General features: G+C 36.5%; 1 protein-coding gene across 5 annotated transcripts in view; it reads left to right on the top strand.

Annotated features, from left to right (window-relative positions):
- UBR5 (ubiquitin protein ligase E3 component n-recognin 5) overlaps nucleotides 1–16,575 on the top strand; it is a 143,142-nt gene that overhangs the window by 84,320 nt on the left and 42,247 nt on the right. For all 5 annotated transcript variants that reach the window (XM_082858801.1, XM_082858800.1, XM_082858798.1 and 2 more), the window contains exons 23-28: nucleotides 1,723–1,874; nucleotides 2,313–2,408; nucleotides 2,775–2,898; nucleotides 8,603–8,700; nucleotides 9,508–9,656; nucleotides 10,151–10,242. In XM_082858801.1, coding sequence (XP_082714927.1) covers nucleotides 1,723–1,874; nucleotides 2,313–2,408; nucleotides 2,775–2,898; nucleotides 8,603–8,700; nucleotides 9,508–9,656; nucleotides 10,151–10,242 — 711 coding nt within the window. The remainder of the gene's footprint in view (nucleotides 1–1,722; nucleotides 1,875–2,312; nucleotides 2,409–2,774; nucleotides 2,899–8,602; nucleotides 8,701–9,507; nucleotides 9,657–10,150; nucleotides 10,243–16,575) is intronic.

Here is a 16,575-nt window from a genome sequence, read left to right as displayed (position 1 = left end):
ACTTCTTACACCTGACTGCCCTTTCGTCAGTTTATTTTACTTTCCAGGCCCAGTAGGCATTGTGTTTGCGACCCTGGTGTAAGCATTCTTCTTGATAAGCCCAAAACATGCATTTATTTTCAGGTTATTTGCAGTGCCTCCCAATTACCGCTGATTTTTTTCTCTCTGTGTGTTTTGAGTAAGACACATTAGGATACCAAGTGTCTATGTTGAGCTTATTTAAAATTGTGTAGGAGCATCACAGTGTGAAGTCACCCGGGTGTGTGCTGTTACTGGTAAGGAGCCTGCCATGCTCTTTGGGTGATATCTTGGACAGGGAAGTGACCTTGACTGAAAGAATCATAATCACTGTTCCCTGCTCCCTTCCATATTATAAAAACTCTTGAACTCAAAGATTTCTAAATTGGGAGAGAGAAGACACCAGTACCATAAAAGAATTAACTATAGGTATTTTTTAATAGTGCGTACTATAATAGCTAGTATATTTTTTGAGACATTAAAATTTACTTTGTAGAATCTTCCAAAAAATGTTTCTCTTCCCCAAGGTACATCATCATACACAAGCCTTATAAAATAGATGGGTTCCTGAAAGTAGCTTCTAAATGCATTTTTAAAAAATTTTACTCATAAAACTGAAAATGTATTGCTATGGAAAAACACACTTACCCTCGGATTAAATAATAATTAGAGAGTCAAACATTAATACAAATATTTCTGAATTACTTATTTGCAGACATATAATGCTCACCTGGTAAGGTGTTAGGTTTTTCACATCAGAAATGTCATGTCTTTGGGATTAAATCTGCCTGGGAGAAAGCAGTCCCTTATGTGTTGCCTGGCCCTTAAAATTGAATTCTTACTCCTTATTCATTTAGAAGCTCTAAAATTGTGGCCAAGTGAAAGGATTTGCCTTATGTGCTCTCTCTTAATTGCTGCTAGTTTTTAATGTGTTAATTTTGTAGCCTGTGTAAGCTTTTATTCAGAGGTATAGATTTTTGTACAGGTAGTTTACTAGTTCCCCTAATGAGGTCTGTGTTTGTGATTATTTCTTTATCTTTTTAGCGATGTGCACACCTGTATAGCAGGAGAAAAAAAATCACGCCCAGATATTAATCTAACAACACATTTTACAAGCTCCAGTTTCATTCATTAATTTCCTTGGGATGAAGTTGTACTGTTAAAAAAACTTTTTTGTATAAAAAATAAACCTAAATTGGTCTTTGTTTGAAAACTACTTACTGTGTGGATATTAGTTCCATTGCTTTTGAGAGCACAGAAAAGGGGTTTAGTGGGCTAACAGTATTGGTTTTGTGCTAATCAGTATGTTTTGCTAATGTCTACTATTGAACTTAATTCTTACTGATGATAAACAGGGGACAGAATTTTTTTTTTGTTTTAATGTTCAGCTGTTCATTTATCTTAACTGTATGAAAGATTATTTCCTAATCTTAACTTCACTGCAACTTTTGTTCCCGGTGCTTAAGTTTCTGTGGGAGCTTAATATAGTGGTTTTAGTGCTGAACTGGGTACTAGGATCCCCCAGTTCCATTTCTATCCCTTGCTGACTTATTCTGTGATTCCAGAATTGGCATTTGTACTTCACTTTCCTGCCTGGAGTATTTGCTTGTAGAACAAACTTTCATCTCAGATGAGAAGTTCTGTGCACCTTATCCTTACACTTAGACATGGTAGTGAGCTCTGATTTTGTCCATGTTCTTCTAGTTTGAGATTACGGGAAATGATGAGACGTTCATTGAGAGCGGCTGGTTTGGGTAGACATGAAGCTGGAGCTTCATCCAGTGACCACCAAGATCCAGTTTCACCCCCTATAGCTCCCCCTAGTTGGGTTCCTGACCCTCCTGCAATGGATCCTGGTAAGATCTGTTATTTTATTCAGTGTTTAACAAAAAGACAGGGTCGTGAAAGAAAAGAAATAAACATTTCAGTGGGATATTTAGAAATCTGAAATTGTTAAAGTTAGCATAATGAGTATTATAACTAGCTTACATAGATTTGGTTTAAGATGTTTGTAACTTAAAAATTAAAATTCTAGAAAGTCTTGTTAGATATCCCTCTTCTGCTGAAATACATATTTCTATACTGGTAAGAAGCTAACTAATAATATATCAAGATAAGTCAATAGTTTGCCTAGTGGATTCCTTCTATTATAGTTTGGAAAAGAAGCATCCACTTAAGCCTTTGTCCGATTTCACCTTTGGCTTGCAGAGAAAAGCCTTAAGGCCAGTTAAAAGAACATGTTAGGGATATGTTGCCTATAATGATGTACATCCTGCTGTTCTGTTTACTGAAAGATGGTGACATTGATTTTATCCTGGCCCCTGCTGTGGGATCTCTTACCACAGCAGCGACTGGCACCGGTCAAGGACCAAGCACCTCCACCATTCCAGGTGAGAATCTCTACTATTTTATCTACCTAGGCATTTGGAAGATAAAACTAAACACTTTGTATATAGGTTTCTACAGTTCTACACTTTATCTCAAGGAGACTTCTTGGCTTGAAAAATATCTAATTCTGTGACTTATCTTCTGTATATCAGTGAAGTTGTGGTGTGTATGTGCATATATTTCATCAGTTGAGATTTATAAAATGTGTTAATGTGTTTAAATTCTCTGTAATGAAGTTATTAATTTGTTACCAATACTCAAATATTTTTCTTGTGGTTTATTTGATAGATACTCGGTATATTATTCTAGAACAGTCTTTCACTCTGTTTTGAACACTTTTGTTACCAAGTGGATCTGCTTAATTACAGGTCCTTCCACAGAGCCATCTGTAGTAGAATCCAAGGATCGAAAGGCCAACGCTCATTTTATATTAAAATTGTTATGTGACAGTGTTGTTCTACAGCCCTATCTACGAGAACTTCTCTCTGCCAAGTAAGAAGTTTAATATACTTTTGATATGAAGATTTAGCTTTACTCCTTTTACTGTTAAGTTGATCTTGCAACATATGGAACAACAATTATTTTAATTGAATTTAAAATTTATCGGAATCTAGCATTGTATTTTCCATGTTACTAAGTAAGCTCTCTTTAGTGAAAGAGGCCTTCTCGATATAATACAGGGTACACTAAATGAATAGTTTGATTTTATGTTAGCTTGATGAGGGTGTATATTTATATGTTAAAAAGATCACAGTATAGTTGCTCTCAAATGTTGAATCCATAAATTAGTTATATCACTGTCACCTGGAGAACTTTAAAAATTATACACATTCTTCCCCAAGCTCTACACTAGAAGTATAACTCAGCAGGTCTGAAATGGGGCCTGGAATCTGTATTGTGAAAATCCAAGGATGATTCTTATGGTTTCTTTGGAAATCTTGGCTTACGGAATCATCATGAGATCATACAGAGCTTTTGATAAGTATTCTGTTGTAAGTGCTCATTAACCGTTAATAGGTTACATCTCTACCTGCAACTTGATTGTTTATCTTCCTTTACAAACTCATAATGATGAGTGTTTTTATAATAGTTATTAATCTGTGCCAAGCTCTACTTGCATTAACTCTTATTCTAGATATAACTGTCTGGAGTAGATAATGTTATCCCCACTTTACATTTGCAGCAGTGGGCTTAGAGGTTAATTAACTTGCCCAGGCTCACAAAACTATTGAGTGGCATAGCTGGAATTCCAGCCCTGGTATGTGTCTTTATTACAGAACTGGGACTCCCAGCCTTGACCCTTATGTCACCTTCCCTATTTAGTACAAGAAGGTGTTATGAGTTTTTTTATCTTTGAGGGCGAGGGAGTTTTCATGTTTAAGTCTTACTGCCCTTTGGATGAAAATGACCAAATTTATGAAATTATGATTTAATGAAGGCTGCCCCACACTAGTAAAATAAGTCATTGGATTATAAACAGAGTTATTATGACAGAAGCATCTTAATAATTTATTAGTGGTTTGAGGCATAGATAAAAATGGTTTATATATGGATACATACAGTATATCTTTCTGTTTTTATTTTCTCAATTGTCATTTTTTTGCATTTATGGTGTTTTTAATATTATCTTTGTATAATTTCCTCGTGGTGGTGTCTAAAAAGTTATTTTATGTTCTTATTCCCTTTCTCTTTGTTGTTAATTCATTTTATATTTCTACAGTTCATTTCTGTTTCACTAGTGCTTTATTTTAGTACCCTCACAGTGGTTGACTTTTTCCTCCTTTATCTAAAAAACATATAAAATATTTGGAAAACACCCAATATGCCACTGTATTCATAAGCTGATGTTACTAGGAGAGGCAGTGTTCTTTTTTTTTTTTTTTTTGCTCTATGCGGGCCTCTCACTGTTATGGCCTCTCCCGTTGCGGTTGGGAGTGCAGGCTCAGCGGCCATGGCTCACGGGCCCAGCCACTCCACGGCATGTGGGATCTTCCCGGACCGGGGCACAAACCCGTGTCCTCTGCATCGGCAGGTGGACTCTCAACCACTGCGCCACCAGGAAAGCCCAGAGGCAGTGTTCTTTTGCCTGACTTTTAGGTGATAAGTATAGAGATGATCAAACTGGCCCTTTTTGCTTTTTTATACTACAGATACAGGAGAATTTCCTAGAGTTGCTAACACAGTTTCCTAAGTGATGTATCTGGGAATTATTTACCATGGAGATGACTCAGTAAGAAAAGGATTTTTTCTTCTTTTTTTATTGAAGTATAATTGACTTATTATGTTAGTTTCAGGTGTACAACATACTGATTTGATATTTTTTTACATTACAAAATGACCACCACGATAAGTGTAGTTACCATCTGTCACCATACAAAGTTATTACAGTGTTATTGATTATATTCCCTATGCTGTCCTCATGACTTATTTTATAACTGGAAGTTTGTACCTCACCTATTTCACTCATTCTCCTAACCCCCTGCCCTCTGGCAACCACTAGTTTGTTCTCTGCATCTATGAGTCTGTTTCTGCAAGAGGCTTCCCTTTTCTCCACATCCTCGCCAACACTTGTTATTTGTTGTCTCTTTTGGTAATAGCCATTCTGACAGATGTGAGGTAGTATCTTACTGTGGTTTTGATTTGCATTTCCCTGATGACTAGTGATGTTGAACTTATTCACGTGTGTGTTGGCCATCTGTTGTATGTCTTATTTGGAAAAGTGTCTGTTCAGGTCTCCGGCCCAGTTTTTAATCAGATTGGGTTTGTTTGATGTTGAATTGTATGAGTTCTTTGTATATTTTGGATATCAGTCCCTTATTGGATGTATCATGGGCAAATATCTTCTCCTGTTCAGTAGGTGGGCTTTTCATTTTGTTGGTGGTTTCCTCAGAAACTTTTTAGTTTGATGTAGTCCTGTTTGTTTGATTTTGCTTTTGTTTTCCTTGCCTGAAGAGGCAGATCCAAAAAAATAAAACTAAGACCAGTGTCAAAGAGCATACTGCCTGTGTTTTCTTGTAGGAGTTTTATGGGTTCAGGTCGTACATTTAAGTCTCTAATCCACTTCGAATTTATTTTTTTATATGGTGTGAGAAAGTAGTCCAGTTTGATGCTTTTGCAGTTAGCTGTCCAATTTTGTCAACACTATTTATTGAAGAGACTGTCTTTTTCCCCATTATATATTCTTGCCTCCTTTGTCATGGGTTAATTAACTTGCCCAGGCTCACAAAACTAGTGAGTGGCATAGCTGGAATTCCAGCCCTGGTATGTGTCTTTATTACAGAACGGGGACTCCCAGCCTTGACCCTTATGTCACCTTCCCTATTTAGTACAAGGTGTTTTGAGCTTTTTATTTTTGCAAGGCCCTCTCTTCTGTTCCATTGATCTCTGTGTCTTTTTTTATGCTAGTACCATACTATTTGATTAATACAGGTTTGTAGTACTGTTTGAAATCAGGGAACATGATGCCTCCAGCTTTGGTTTTTTTTCCCTCAAGATTGCTTTGGCTGTTTCGGGGTCTTTCATGGTTCCATATAAATTTGATGATTATTTGTTCTAGTTCTTAGAAAAATGTCATGTGTATTTTGATAGGGATTGCATTAAATCTGTAGATTGCTTTAAGTAGTATGGTCATTTCAGTAATACTGATTCTTCCAATCCATGAGCAAGGTTTATTTTTCCATTTCTGGTCATCTTCAATTTCTTTCATCAATGTCTTATAGTATTCCACATATTCCAAGTACAGGTCTTCTACCTCCTTGATTAGATGTATTCCTAGGTAGTTTGTTATTTTTGATGCAATTGTAAATGGGATTGTTTTCTTAATTTCTCTTTCTGATAGTTTGTTTTTAGTGTATACAAATGCAGTAGATTTCTGCATATTAATTTTGTTTCCTGCAACTTTACTCAATTCATTTATTTGTTCTAATTGCTTTTGGGTGGAATCTTTAGGGTTTTCTATATGTAGTATATGTCATCTACAAACAGTGATAATTTTACTTCCATCTTTCCAATTTGGATGCCTTTTTGTTCTTTTTCTTATCTAATTGCTGTGGCTAGGCCTTAAAATACTTTGTTGAATGAAAGTGGTGAGAGTGGGCATCCTTTTCTTGTTCCTGATCTTAGAGGAAATGCTTTCAACTTTTCACCTTTTATTATGTTAACTGTGGGCCTGCCAATATGTGGCACTTATTATGTTGAGGTATGTTCCCTCTGTACCCACTTTCTGGAGAGTTTCTATCATAAGTGGATGTTGAATTCTGTCAGAATCCTTCTCTGCTTCTACTGCGGTGATGATACAATTTTATTTTTCAGTTTGTTAATGTGTATCATGTTGATTGATTTGTGGATATTGAACCGTACTTGCATCCTGAGATAAATCCCCTGCTTCATCATGGTATATCATCCTTTCCATTATTGCTGAATTTGGTTTGCTGATATTTTGTTGAGGATTTTTGCATCTCTGTTCATCAGTGATATTGGCCTGTGATTGATTAATTAATTAAAATGTTTTGTGATGTCTTGGGTTTTGGTATCAAGGCGATGCTGGCCTTGTAGGATGAGTGTGGAAGCATTTCTTCCTCTTAATTTTTTGGGGAATGGTTTGAGAAGGATAGGTGTTAACCGCTTAAATGTTTGGTAGAATTCACCTCTGAAGCTGTCTGGTCATGGACCTTTGTTTGTTGGGAGTTTTTAAATTACCGATTCAATTTTATTACTGGTAATCATTCTGCTCATATTTTCTATTTCTTTCTGATTCAGTCTTGGGAGATTGTATGTTTCTAGGAGTTTATCCATTTCTTCTAAGTTGTCCATTTTATTGGTGTGTAATCGTTCATAGTAAATCTCTTATGATCCTTTGTATTTGTTTGATCTTGGTTGTAACTTCTCTTTCAATTCTGATTTTATTTATTCGAGCTTTTTTCTTGGTTGAATCTGGCTAAAGGGATACATAAGTGTGTTTTGGAGTAAACAGAAGGGAGAAGTATGTTTATTCTACAGTAAGCAGCTTCATGAAAATGAAGTTTGAGTAGAACCATGAGAAATAGGGAGAAGAGGGAACAACAACATGGAGAAGTATGAATATTATGAGGAACAGTAATTCATCCAATTCAGAGTGGAGGATTAGAAAGAAGAGAACAACAGCCAGTGGATCTGAAAAAAATAGGTTAAAATCACTACTTTGGTCTCTGTTCTTTGGGCTTGAATCCTCTCAATAATGGCCTTTGTTAGATTGTAATAGTATCAAAGTGGGATTATAAGAATAGTAATGAGATGGTGGTATAAAAGAGATGAAAATAGGCAAGAGTAGAAACCAGAGTCAAGGCTATGTTTATATGTCTGTCATAGCCTTTAATATGTGTGTTGTAATAAACTGAACTATTGAGTTGTTGAAAATGGAAAAGAAAGATGAGATGCAGAAGTTTAAAAATTGCTTTAGAAGGAATACTTTGTGAAGAACCAAAATTTTTGTCTGAAGTTACTTGGGACAGTGATACTGTTGGGTGACACAGATAAGTCAGGTAGAGAGCAGGTTTGCGGAGAAAGATGATTTGAGTTTTAGACACATTGAATGTAAGATACCACTGGGAAATCCCAAGTAGGCTTATCAAGTAAACAAGTGTAGGTGTTGGAACCGTATTATTGTGAGAGAAGTGGTGGTTGCTATGGCAGAAGAGAGAGAGAGGCACAAACGGCTGAGGACTGACTTCTGGGAAATGCGAGGGGTCTAGGAGGAAATAGAAATTCAGTGAAGAATGTTTAAATACATTTTAAAGAGGAAACTCGTAATAATAATAGCTAACACTTAACTGAATACTTGTTTTTTGCTAGGCACTGTGCTGAAACCTTTTAAGTAATAATTCATATAATCCTCCTCACAATAGCTTGAGATAGAGCCTGTTACTATGCTCATGTCTAGAAAGTGTTAGTTTACTCCAGAGCCCTTGCTGGTCTATTCTTTAGTGTCACTAAAGCCAAGAAAGTAGACCATGGTTTAGAGAGACAGAGGTTCCACAAAGTGGCTTTAAGTGAGGTAATATGAGGCCAGAAAATACCACTGATGGTTTTCTTTGAATGGTGAGACATTATTTACTAAGACAAAACTGTTTTTTTGTTTGATCATGAACATATGTTAACTTTCATAATCAGGAAGGACAGTAATTGATAATATTTTTATATACAATTTTTCTCATTTTAGGGATGCAAGAGGTATGACCCCATTTATGTCAGCTGTAAGTGGCCGAGCTTATCCTGCTGCAATTACCATTTTAGAAACAGCCCAGAAAATTGCAAAAGGTAATTTATTTCAAGTTCTAAAAGGGTTGCTTATTTTTTAATTTGAATAGATTCTCTTCTATAATTATTCAAACCTAATTTCTGTATATGGAAATGATACTGATTAGAAACTGTCAAGATAATTCTTTTGCTTATGTGTATGAAATTCATATGCTTATACTTTTTTCAAGCATATTGTACCTTCTAACTTTCCATCAAAAAGCAGCTGGTATAAATTTCCTTCAATTAAAAAAAAATTCCATAATGGATTGTGTAATGATTAATCTTTTGAAAGAAAAGATGGATTACTCTTAGAACCTGTCCACGTGTTAATTCGTGTTAGTGATAAAATTTTATGGAAAGAACAGGCCAGAAGTCTTACTGTTCTTTCTGACTTGGATTTACTGCCTAACAGAAAGCATTAAGGAATATCAGTTCCTGCCAGCCAGCCTTTAAAAGATTTAGTAGTTATCTTTTAAAAAATACTAGCTATGAATAAATTATGTGATTGTCTATAATTTATTAAGTAGAGCTAGAACTTGAATCTTAACTGCATGAGGTAGAGCTAATGACTCAGAAGGCTGATGTTTGATGTATTTGTATTGTCCTCATATGTGGTTATGATATAATTATGCTTTGCTTTACTTTGCACCAGAATTGACTAGATTTCCTTGCATTGTTGACTTTGTATGTCAATTTATTTTATTAATATATAGTAGTTTCTTATTTATACTATGTAAATGTTAGAGCTTTTCCATTTGAGGAAAGGAGTAGATGGCTGTAAGTCTTTTCTTGATGTATGAACTATTATGTTTTTAATCTTTCTAGCTGAAGTGTCCTCAAGTGAAAAAGAGGAAGATGTATTTATGGGCATGGTTTGCCCATCAGGTACCAACCCTGATGACTCTCCTTTATATGTCTTATGTTGTAATGATACCTGCAGTTTTACATGGACTGGAGCAGAGCACATTAACCAGGTAAGTTATTTTATATTTCCCTATATTTATGCTATCTAGGTTTTCTTTTCTTCCCTTTGACCATCACTAGAGTTATAGTTCTTAGCTTTGGAATTGCAAGTCTGGTATTTCCTTTTACTCCTGAGTTATAAAATTCTCCAAAGAAAATTAATTTGTATTTAATTCCTAAATAAATGAGGCAAAGGAGTTGACTGTTAACACCAGTTACGGGCTGTCATAAAAATTAGAAATCTTCGCTGGGTAGTATAATCTGATTCACAGCTCTTGATTTAGATTTTATAACTGTTATGCCTTTTTTTGGATGATACAGATTATTTTTGCCCTTCTGGTAATATTTGATTCACATTTGTGTACCCATCTGTGACTGTTTCCCAGAGCACATTAATTTTACTCTGCTGTTGTTGTGATTGAATTGTTTTAGAAAATACCAGAAATAATTATTGTGATGAGACATACATATCATTTTTCTAAAAAGTATATCCTTTTCATTTTAGGATATTTTTGAGTGTCGTACCTGTGGCTTGCTGGAGTCCCTCTGTTGTTGTACAGAATGTGCAAGGGTTTGTCATAAAGGTCATGATTGCAAGTGAGTGTGACTTTAGTTTTCTTTAATATTGTAAACTACTTAGATTCATATTCCCATATTAAAATAATCTGTACTGAGTCATGCTTTGTTTCATTATTCAGAAAGCATGAGGTTCTGTCAGGTTGCCCACGTTAAGCCACTGTGTGTATTAAAACGTAGTTTTTGATTTAAAGAGTACTTTGCAATGTTTGTTTGCTAGTTCTACTCTTTACATAAAACTAGCCTAATGTGCAAGAAATATGTGATCGTACACTGTGACTAGAATCAGTCTTTTAAGAAACATATATACAGAATGTTTCTGTCTGTGTTCTCCAGCCAAAGTCTCAGGCCCCCCTGTAGTAGGGTGTATTAGCAGGAAACTTCTGAAGGCATTAAGGGAATCATGGTTTGGCATGTGCCTTGTTTTTTTTTGGTTTTTTTTTTTTGCGGTACGCGGGCCTCTCCCGTTGCGGAGCACAGGCTCCGGACGCGCAGGCTCAGCGGCCATGGCTCACGGGCTTAGCCGCTCCGCGGCATGTAGGATCTTCCCGGACCGGGGCACAAACCCGTGTCCCCTGCATTGGCAGGCGGACTCTCAACCACTGTGCCACCAGGGAAGCCCGTGCCTTGTTTACTTCTTAAACTAAATGTAATAACCTTCATCCAGCAATAGAGTTGCTATGGTTAGTTTCTTAGTTTACACAGACCTAAGAAGCAATAAAATTATCCCAGCACTAACATTTGCAGTGCCTCAGAGTCCCAGTAGGGACATCAGCTATAGCTGTGCCACAGGTGTGTAGCTGTAAAAATAGTTTAAATAGAGAATTGCTTTGTAAAAATCATCTATTGTGCTTTATTTATTTTCTTTTTAACATCTTTATTGGAGTATAATTGCTTTACAGTGGTGTGTTAGTTTCTGCTTTATAACAAAGTGAATCACCTATACATATACATATATCCCCATATCTCCTCCCTCTTGAGTCTCCCTCCCACCCTCCCTATCCCACCCCTCTAGGTGGTCACAGAGCACTGAGCTGATCTCACTGTGCTATGCAGCTGCTTCCCACTAGGTATCTATTTTACATTTGGTAGTGTATATGTGTCCGTGCCACTCTCTCACTTCGTCCCAGCTTACTCTTCCCCCTCCCTGTGTCCTCAAGTCCGTTCTGTACGTCTGGGTCTTTATTCCTGTCCTGCCCCTAGGTTCTTCAGAACCTTTTTTTTTTCTTTAGATTCCATATATATGTGTTAGCATACGGTATTTGTTTTTCTCTTTCTGCCTTACTTCACTCTGTATGACAGACTCTAGGTCCATCCACCTCACTACAAATAACTCAACTTCGTTTCTTTTTCTGGCTGAGTAGTATTCCATTGTATATATGTGCCACATCTTCTTTATCCATTCATCTGTTGATGGACACTTAGGTTGCTTCCATGTCTTGGCTATTGTAAATAGAGCAGCAGTGAACATTGTGGTACATGACTCGTTTTGAATTATGGTTTTCTCAGGGAATATGCCCAGTAGTGGGATTGCTGGGTCATATGGTAGTTCTATTTTTAGTTTTTTAAGGAAACTCCATACTGTTCTCCGTAGTGGCTGAATCAGTTTACATTTCCACCAGCAGTGCAAGAGGGTTCCCTTTTCTCCACACCCTCTCCAGCATTTATTGTTTGAAGATTTTATGATGATGGCCATTCTGACTGGTGTGAGGTGATACCTCATTGTAGTTTTGATTTGCATTTCTCTGATGATTAGTGATGTTGAGCAACCTTTCATGTGTTTGTTGGCAATCTGTATATCTTCTTTGGAGAAATGTCTGTTTAGGTCTTCTGCCCGTTTTTGGATTGGGTTGTTTGTTTTTTTGATATTGAGCTGCATGAGCTGCTTGTAAATTTTGGAGATTAATCCTTTATCAGTTGCTTCATTTGCAAATATTTTCTCGCATTCTGAGGGTTGTCTTTTCGTCTTGTTTATGGTTTCCTTTGCTGTGCAAAAGCTTTGAAGTTTCATTAGGCCCCATTTGTTTATTTTTATTTCCATTTCTCCAGGAGGTGGGTCAGAAAGGATCATGCTGTGATTTATGTCATAGAGTGTTCTGCCTATGTTTTCCTCTAAGAGTTTGATAGTTTCTGGCCTTACATTTAGGTCTTTAATCCATTTTGAGTTTATTTTTGTGTATGGTGTTAGGGAGTGTTCTAATTTCATTCTTTTACATGTAGCTATCCAGTTTTCCCAGCACCACCTATTGAAGAGGCTGTCTTTTCTCCATTGTATATTCTTGTCTCCTTTATCAAAAATAAGGTGACCATATGTGCATGGGTTTATCTCTGGGCTTTCTATCCTGTTCCATTGATCTATATTTCTGTTTTTGTGCCGGTACCATACTGTCTTGATTACTGTAGCTTTGTAGTATAGTCTGAAGTCTGGGAGCCTGATTCCTCCAGCTCCATTTTTCTTTCTCAAGATTGCATTGGCTATATATGGGGTCTTTTGTGTTTCCATACAGATTGTGAAATTTTCGTTCTAGTTCTGTGAAAAATGCCATTGGTAGTTTGATAGGGATTGCATTGAATCTGCAGATTGCTTTGGGTAGTATAGCCATTTTCACAGTGTTGATTCTTCCAATCCAAGAACATGGTATATCTCTCCATCTGTTTGTATTACCTTTAATTTCTTTCATCAGTGTCTTAGTAGTTTTCTGCATACAGGTCTTTTGTCTCCTTAGGTAGCTTTATTCCTAGGTATTCTATTCTTTCTGTTGCAGTGGTAAATGGGAGTGTTTCCTTAATTTCTCTTTCAGATTTTTCATCATTAGTGTATAGGAATGCAAGAGATTTCTGTGCATTAATTTTGTATCCTGCTACTTTACCAGATACATTGATTAGCTCTAGTAGTTTTCTGGTAGCACCTTTAGGATTCTCTATGTATAGTATCATGTCATCTGCAGTGACAGTTTTACTTTTTCTTTTCCGATTTGGATTCCTTTATTTCTTTTTCTTTGATTGCTGTGGCTAAAACTTCCAGAACTATGTTGAATAATAGTGGTGAGAGTGGACAACCTTGTCTTGTTCATGATCTTAGAGGATACTGTTTCAGTTTTTCACCGTTGAGAACAATGTTGGCTGTAGGTTTGTCATATATGGCCTTTATTATGTTGAGGTAAGTTCCCTCTATGCCTACTTACTGGGTAGGTTTTATCATAAATGAGTGTTGAATTTTGTCAAAAGCTTTTTCTGCATCTGTTGAGATTATCATACGGTTTTTATTCTTCAATTTGTTAATATGTTTTGTCACATTGATTGGCTTGCATATAATGAAGAATCCTTGCATTTGTGGGATAAACCCCACTTGATCATGGTATATAATCCTTTTAGTGGATTCTGTTTGCTAGTATTTTGTTGAGGATTTTTGCATCTATGTTCATCAGTGATACTGGCCTGTAGTTTTCTTTCTTTGTGACATCTTTGTCTGGTTTTGGTATCAGGGTGATGGTGGCCTCGTAGAATGAGTTGGGGAGTATTCCTCCCTCTGCTGTATCTTGGAAGATTTTGAGAAGGATTGGTGTTAGCTCTTCTCTAAATGTTTGGTAGAATTCGCCTGTGAAGCCATCTGGTACTGGACTTTTGTTTGTTGGAAGATTTTAAATCACAGTCTCAATTTCAGTGCTTGGGATTGGTCTGTTTATATTTTCTATTTCTTCCTGGTTCAGTCTTGGAAGTTTATGCTTTTCTAAGAATATGTCCTTTTCTTCAAGGTTGTCCATTTTATTGGCATATAGTTGCTTGTAGTCATCTCTCATGATCCTTTGTATTGCTGCAGTGTCAGTTTTTACTTCTCATTTTTCTTTTCTAATTTTATTGATTTGAGTCTTCTCCCGTTTTTTTGTGATGAGTCTGGCTAACGGTTTATCAATTTTATCTTCTCTAAGGACCAGCTTTTAGTTTTATTGATCTTTGCTATTGTTTCCTTGATTTCTTTTTCATTTATTTCTGATCTGATCTTTATGATTTCTTTCCTTCTGCTAAATTTGGGGGTTTTTTTTGGTTGTTGTTCTTTCTCTAATTGCTTTAGGTGTAAGGTTAGGTTGTTTATTTGAGATGTTTCTTGTTTCTTGAGGTAGGATTGTATTGCTATAAACGTCCCTCTCAGAACTGCTTTTGCTGCATCCCATAGGTTTTGGGTCATTGTGTTTTCATTGTCAGTTTTTTCTAGGTATTTTTTGATTTCCTCTTCGATTTCTTCAGTGATCTCTTGGTTAGTAGTGTATTGTTTAGCCTCCATGTGTTTTTATTTTTTACAGATTTTTTTCCTGTAATTGATACCTAGTCTCATAGCATTGTGGTTGGAAAAGATACTTGATATGATTTCAATTTTCATAAATTTACCAAGGCTTGATTTGTGACCCAAGATATGATCTGTCCTGGAGAATGTTCCATGAGCACTTGAGAAGAAAGTGTATTCTGTTGTTTTTGGATGGAATGTCCTATAAATATCAATTAAGTCCATCTTGTTTAATGTGCCATTTAAAGCTTGTGTTTCCTTATTTATTTTCATTTTGGATGATCTGTCCATTGGTGAAAGTGGGGTGTTAAAGTCCCCTACTAGGATTGTGTTACTGTCAATTTCCCCTTTTATGGCTGTTAGCATTTGCCTTATGTATTGAGGTGCTCCTATGTTGGGTGCATAAATATTTACAATTGTTATATCTTCTTCTTGGATTGAGCCCTTGATCATTATGTAGTGTCCTTGTCTCTTATAATAGTCTGTATTTTTTCAATTTTATTTTATTTTATTTTTTATTTTTTTAAATAAAAGCTTCTTTCTTTCTTTAGTTTTGGCTGTGTTTGGTCTTCATTTCTGTGCAAGGGCTTTCCCTAGTTGTGGCAAGCGGGGGCCACTCTTCATCGCGGTGCGCGGGCCTCTCACTGTCGAGGCCTCTCTTGTTGCGGAGCACAAGCTCCAGACGTGCAGGCTCAGTAGTTGTGGCTCAGGGGCCTAGTTGCTCCATGGCATGTGGGATCTTCCCAGACCAGGGCTCGAACCCATGTCGCCTGGATTGGCAGGCAGATTCTCAACCACTGCGCCACCAGGGAAGCCCAATAGTTTGTATTTTAAAGTCAGTTTTGTCTGATATGAGAATTGCTACTCCAGCTTTCTTTTGATTTCCATTTGCATGGAATATCTTTTTCCATCCCCTCACTTTCAGTCTGTATGTGTCACTAGGTCTGAAGTGGGTCTCTCATAGACATATACGGGTCTTGTTTTTGTATCCATTCATGCAGTCTATGTCTTTTCGTTGGAGCATTTAATCCATTTACATTTAAGGTAGTTATCAATATATCTGTTCCTATTACCATTTTCTTAATTGTTTTGGGTTCGTTATTGTAGGTCTTTTCCTTCTCTTGTGTTTCCTTCCTAGAGAAGTTCCTTTAGCATTTGTTGTAAAGCTGGTTTGGTGGTGCTGAGTTCTCTTAGCTTTTGCTTGTCTGTAAAGGTTTTAAATTTCTCCATCAAATCTGAATGAGATGCTTGCTGGGTAGAGTAATCTTGGTTGTAGGTTTTTCCCTTTCATCACTTAAACTATGTCCTGCCACTCCCTTCTGGCTTGCAGAGTTTCTGCTGAAAGATCAGCTGTTAACCTTATGGGATTTACCTTGTATGTTATTTGTTGCTTTTCCCTTGCTGCTTTTAACATTTTTTCCTTGTATTTAATTTTTGATGGCTTGATTAATATTTGTCTTGGCGTGTTTCTCCTTGGATTTTTCATGTATGGGACTCTGCGCTTCCTGGACTTGATTGACTATTTCCTTTCCCATATTAGGGAGGTTTTTAACTGTAATCTCTTCAAATACTTTCTCAGTCCCTTTCTTTTCTTTTCTTCTTCTGGGACCCCTGTAATTCGAATGTTGGTGTGTTTAATGTCCCAGGGGTCTCTGAGACTGTCCTCAAATCTTTTCATTCTTTTTTCTTTATTCTGCTCTGCAGTAGTTATTTCCACTATTTTATCTTCCAGGTCACTTATCTGTTCTTCTACCTCAGTTATTCTGCTATTGATTACTTCTAGAGAATTTTTAATTTCATATTTTGTGTTGTTCATCATTGTCTGTTTGCTTTTAAGGTCTTCTAGGTTCTTGTTAAATGTTTCTTGTATTTTCTCCATTCTATTTCCAAGATTTCAGATCATCTTTACTCTCATTATTTTGAATTCTTTTTCAGGTAGACTGCCTGTTTCCTCTTCATTCGTTTGGTCTGGTGGGTTTTTACCTTGCTCCTTCATCTGCTGTGTGTTTCTCTGTCTTCTCATTTTGCTTAACTTAATGTGTTTGGGGTCTCCTTTTCACAGGCTGCAGTTT

This window comes from Leucopleurus acutus (genome assembly GCF_964270905.1).
Source record: "Leucopleurus acutus genome assembly, chromosome: 17".
NCBI lineage: Eukaryota > Metazoa > Chordata > Mammalia > Artiodactyla > Delphinidae > Leucopleurus > Leucopleurus acutus.
Note: the sequence above shows the minus strand (reverse complement) of the source record. Positions and strands in the feature narration are given on the sequence as shown.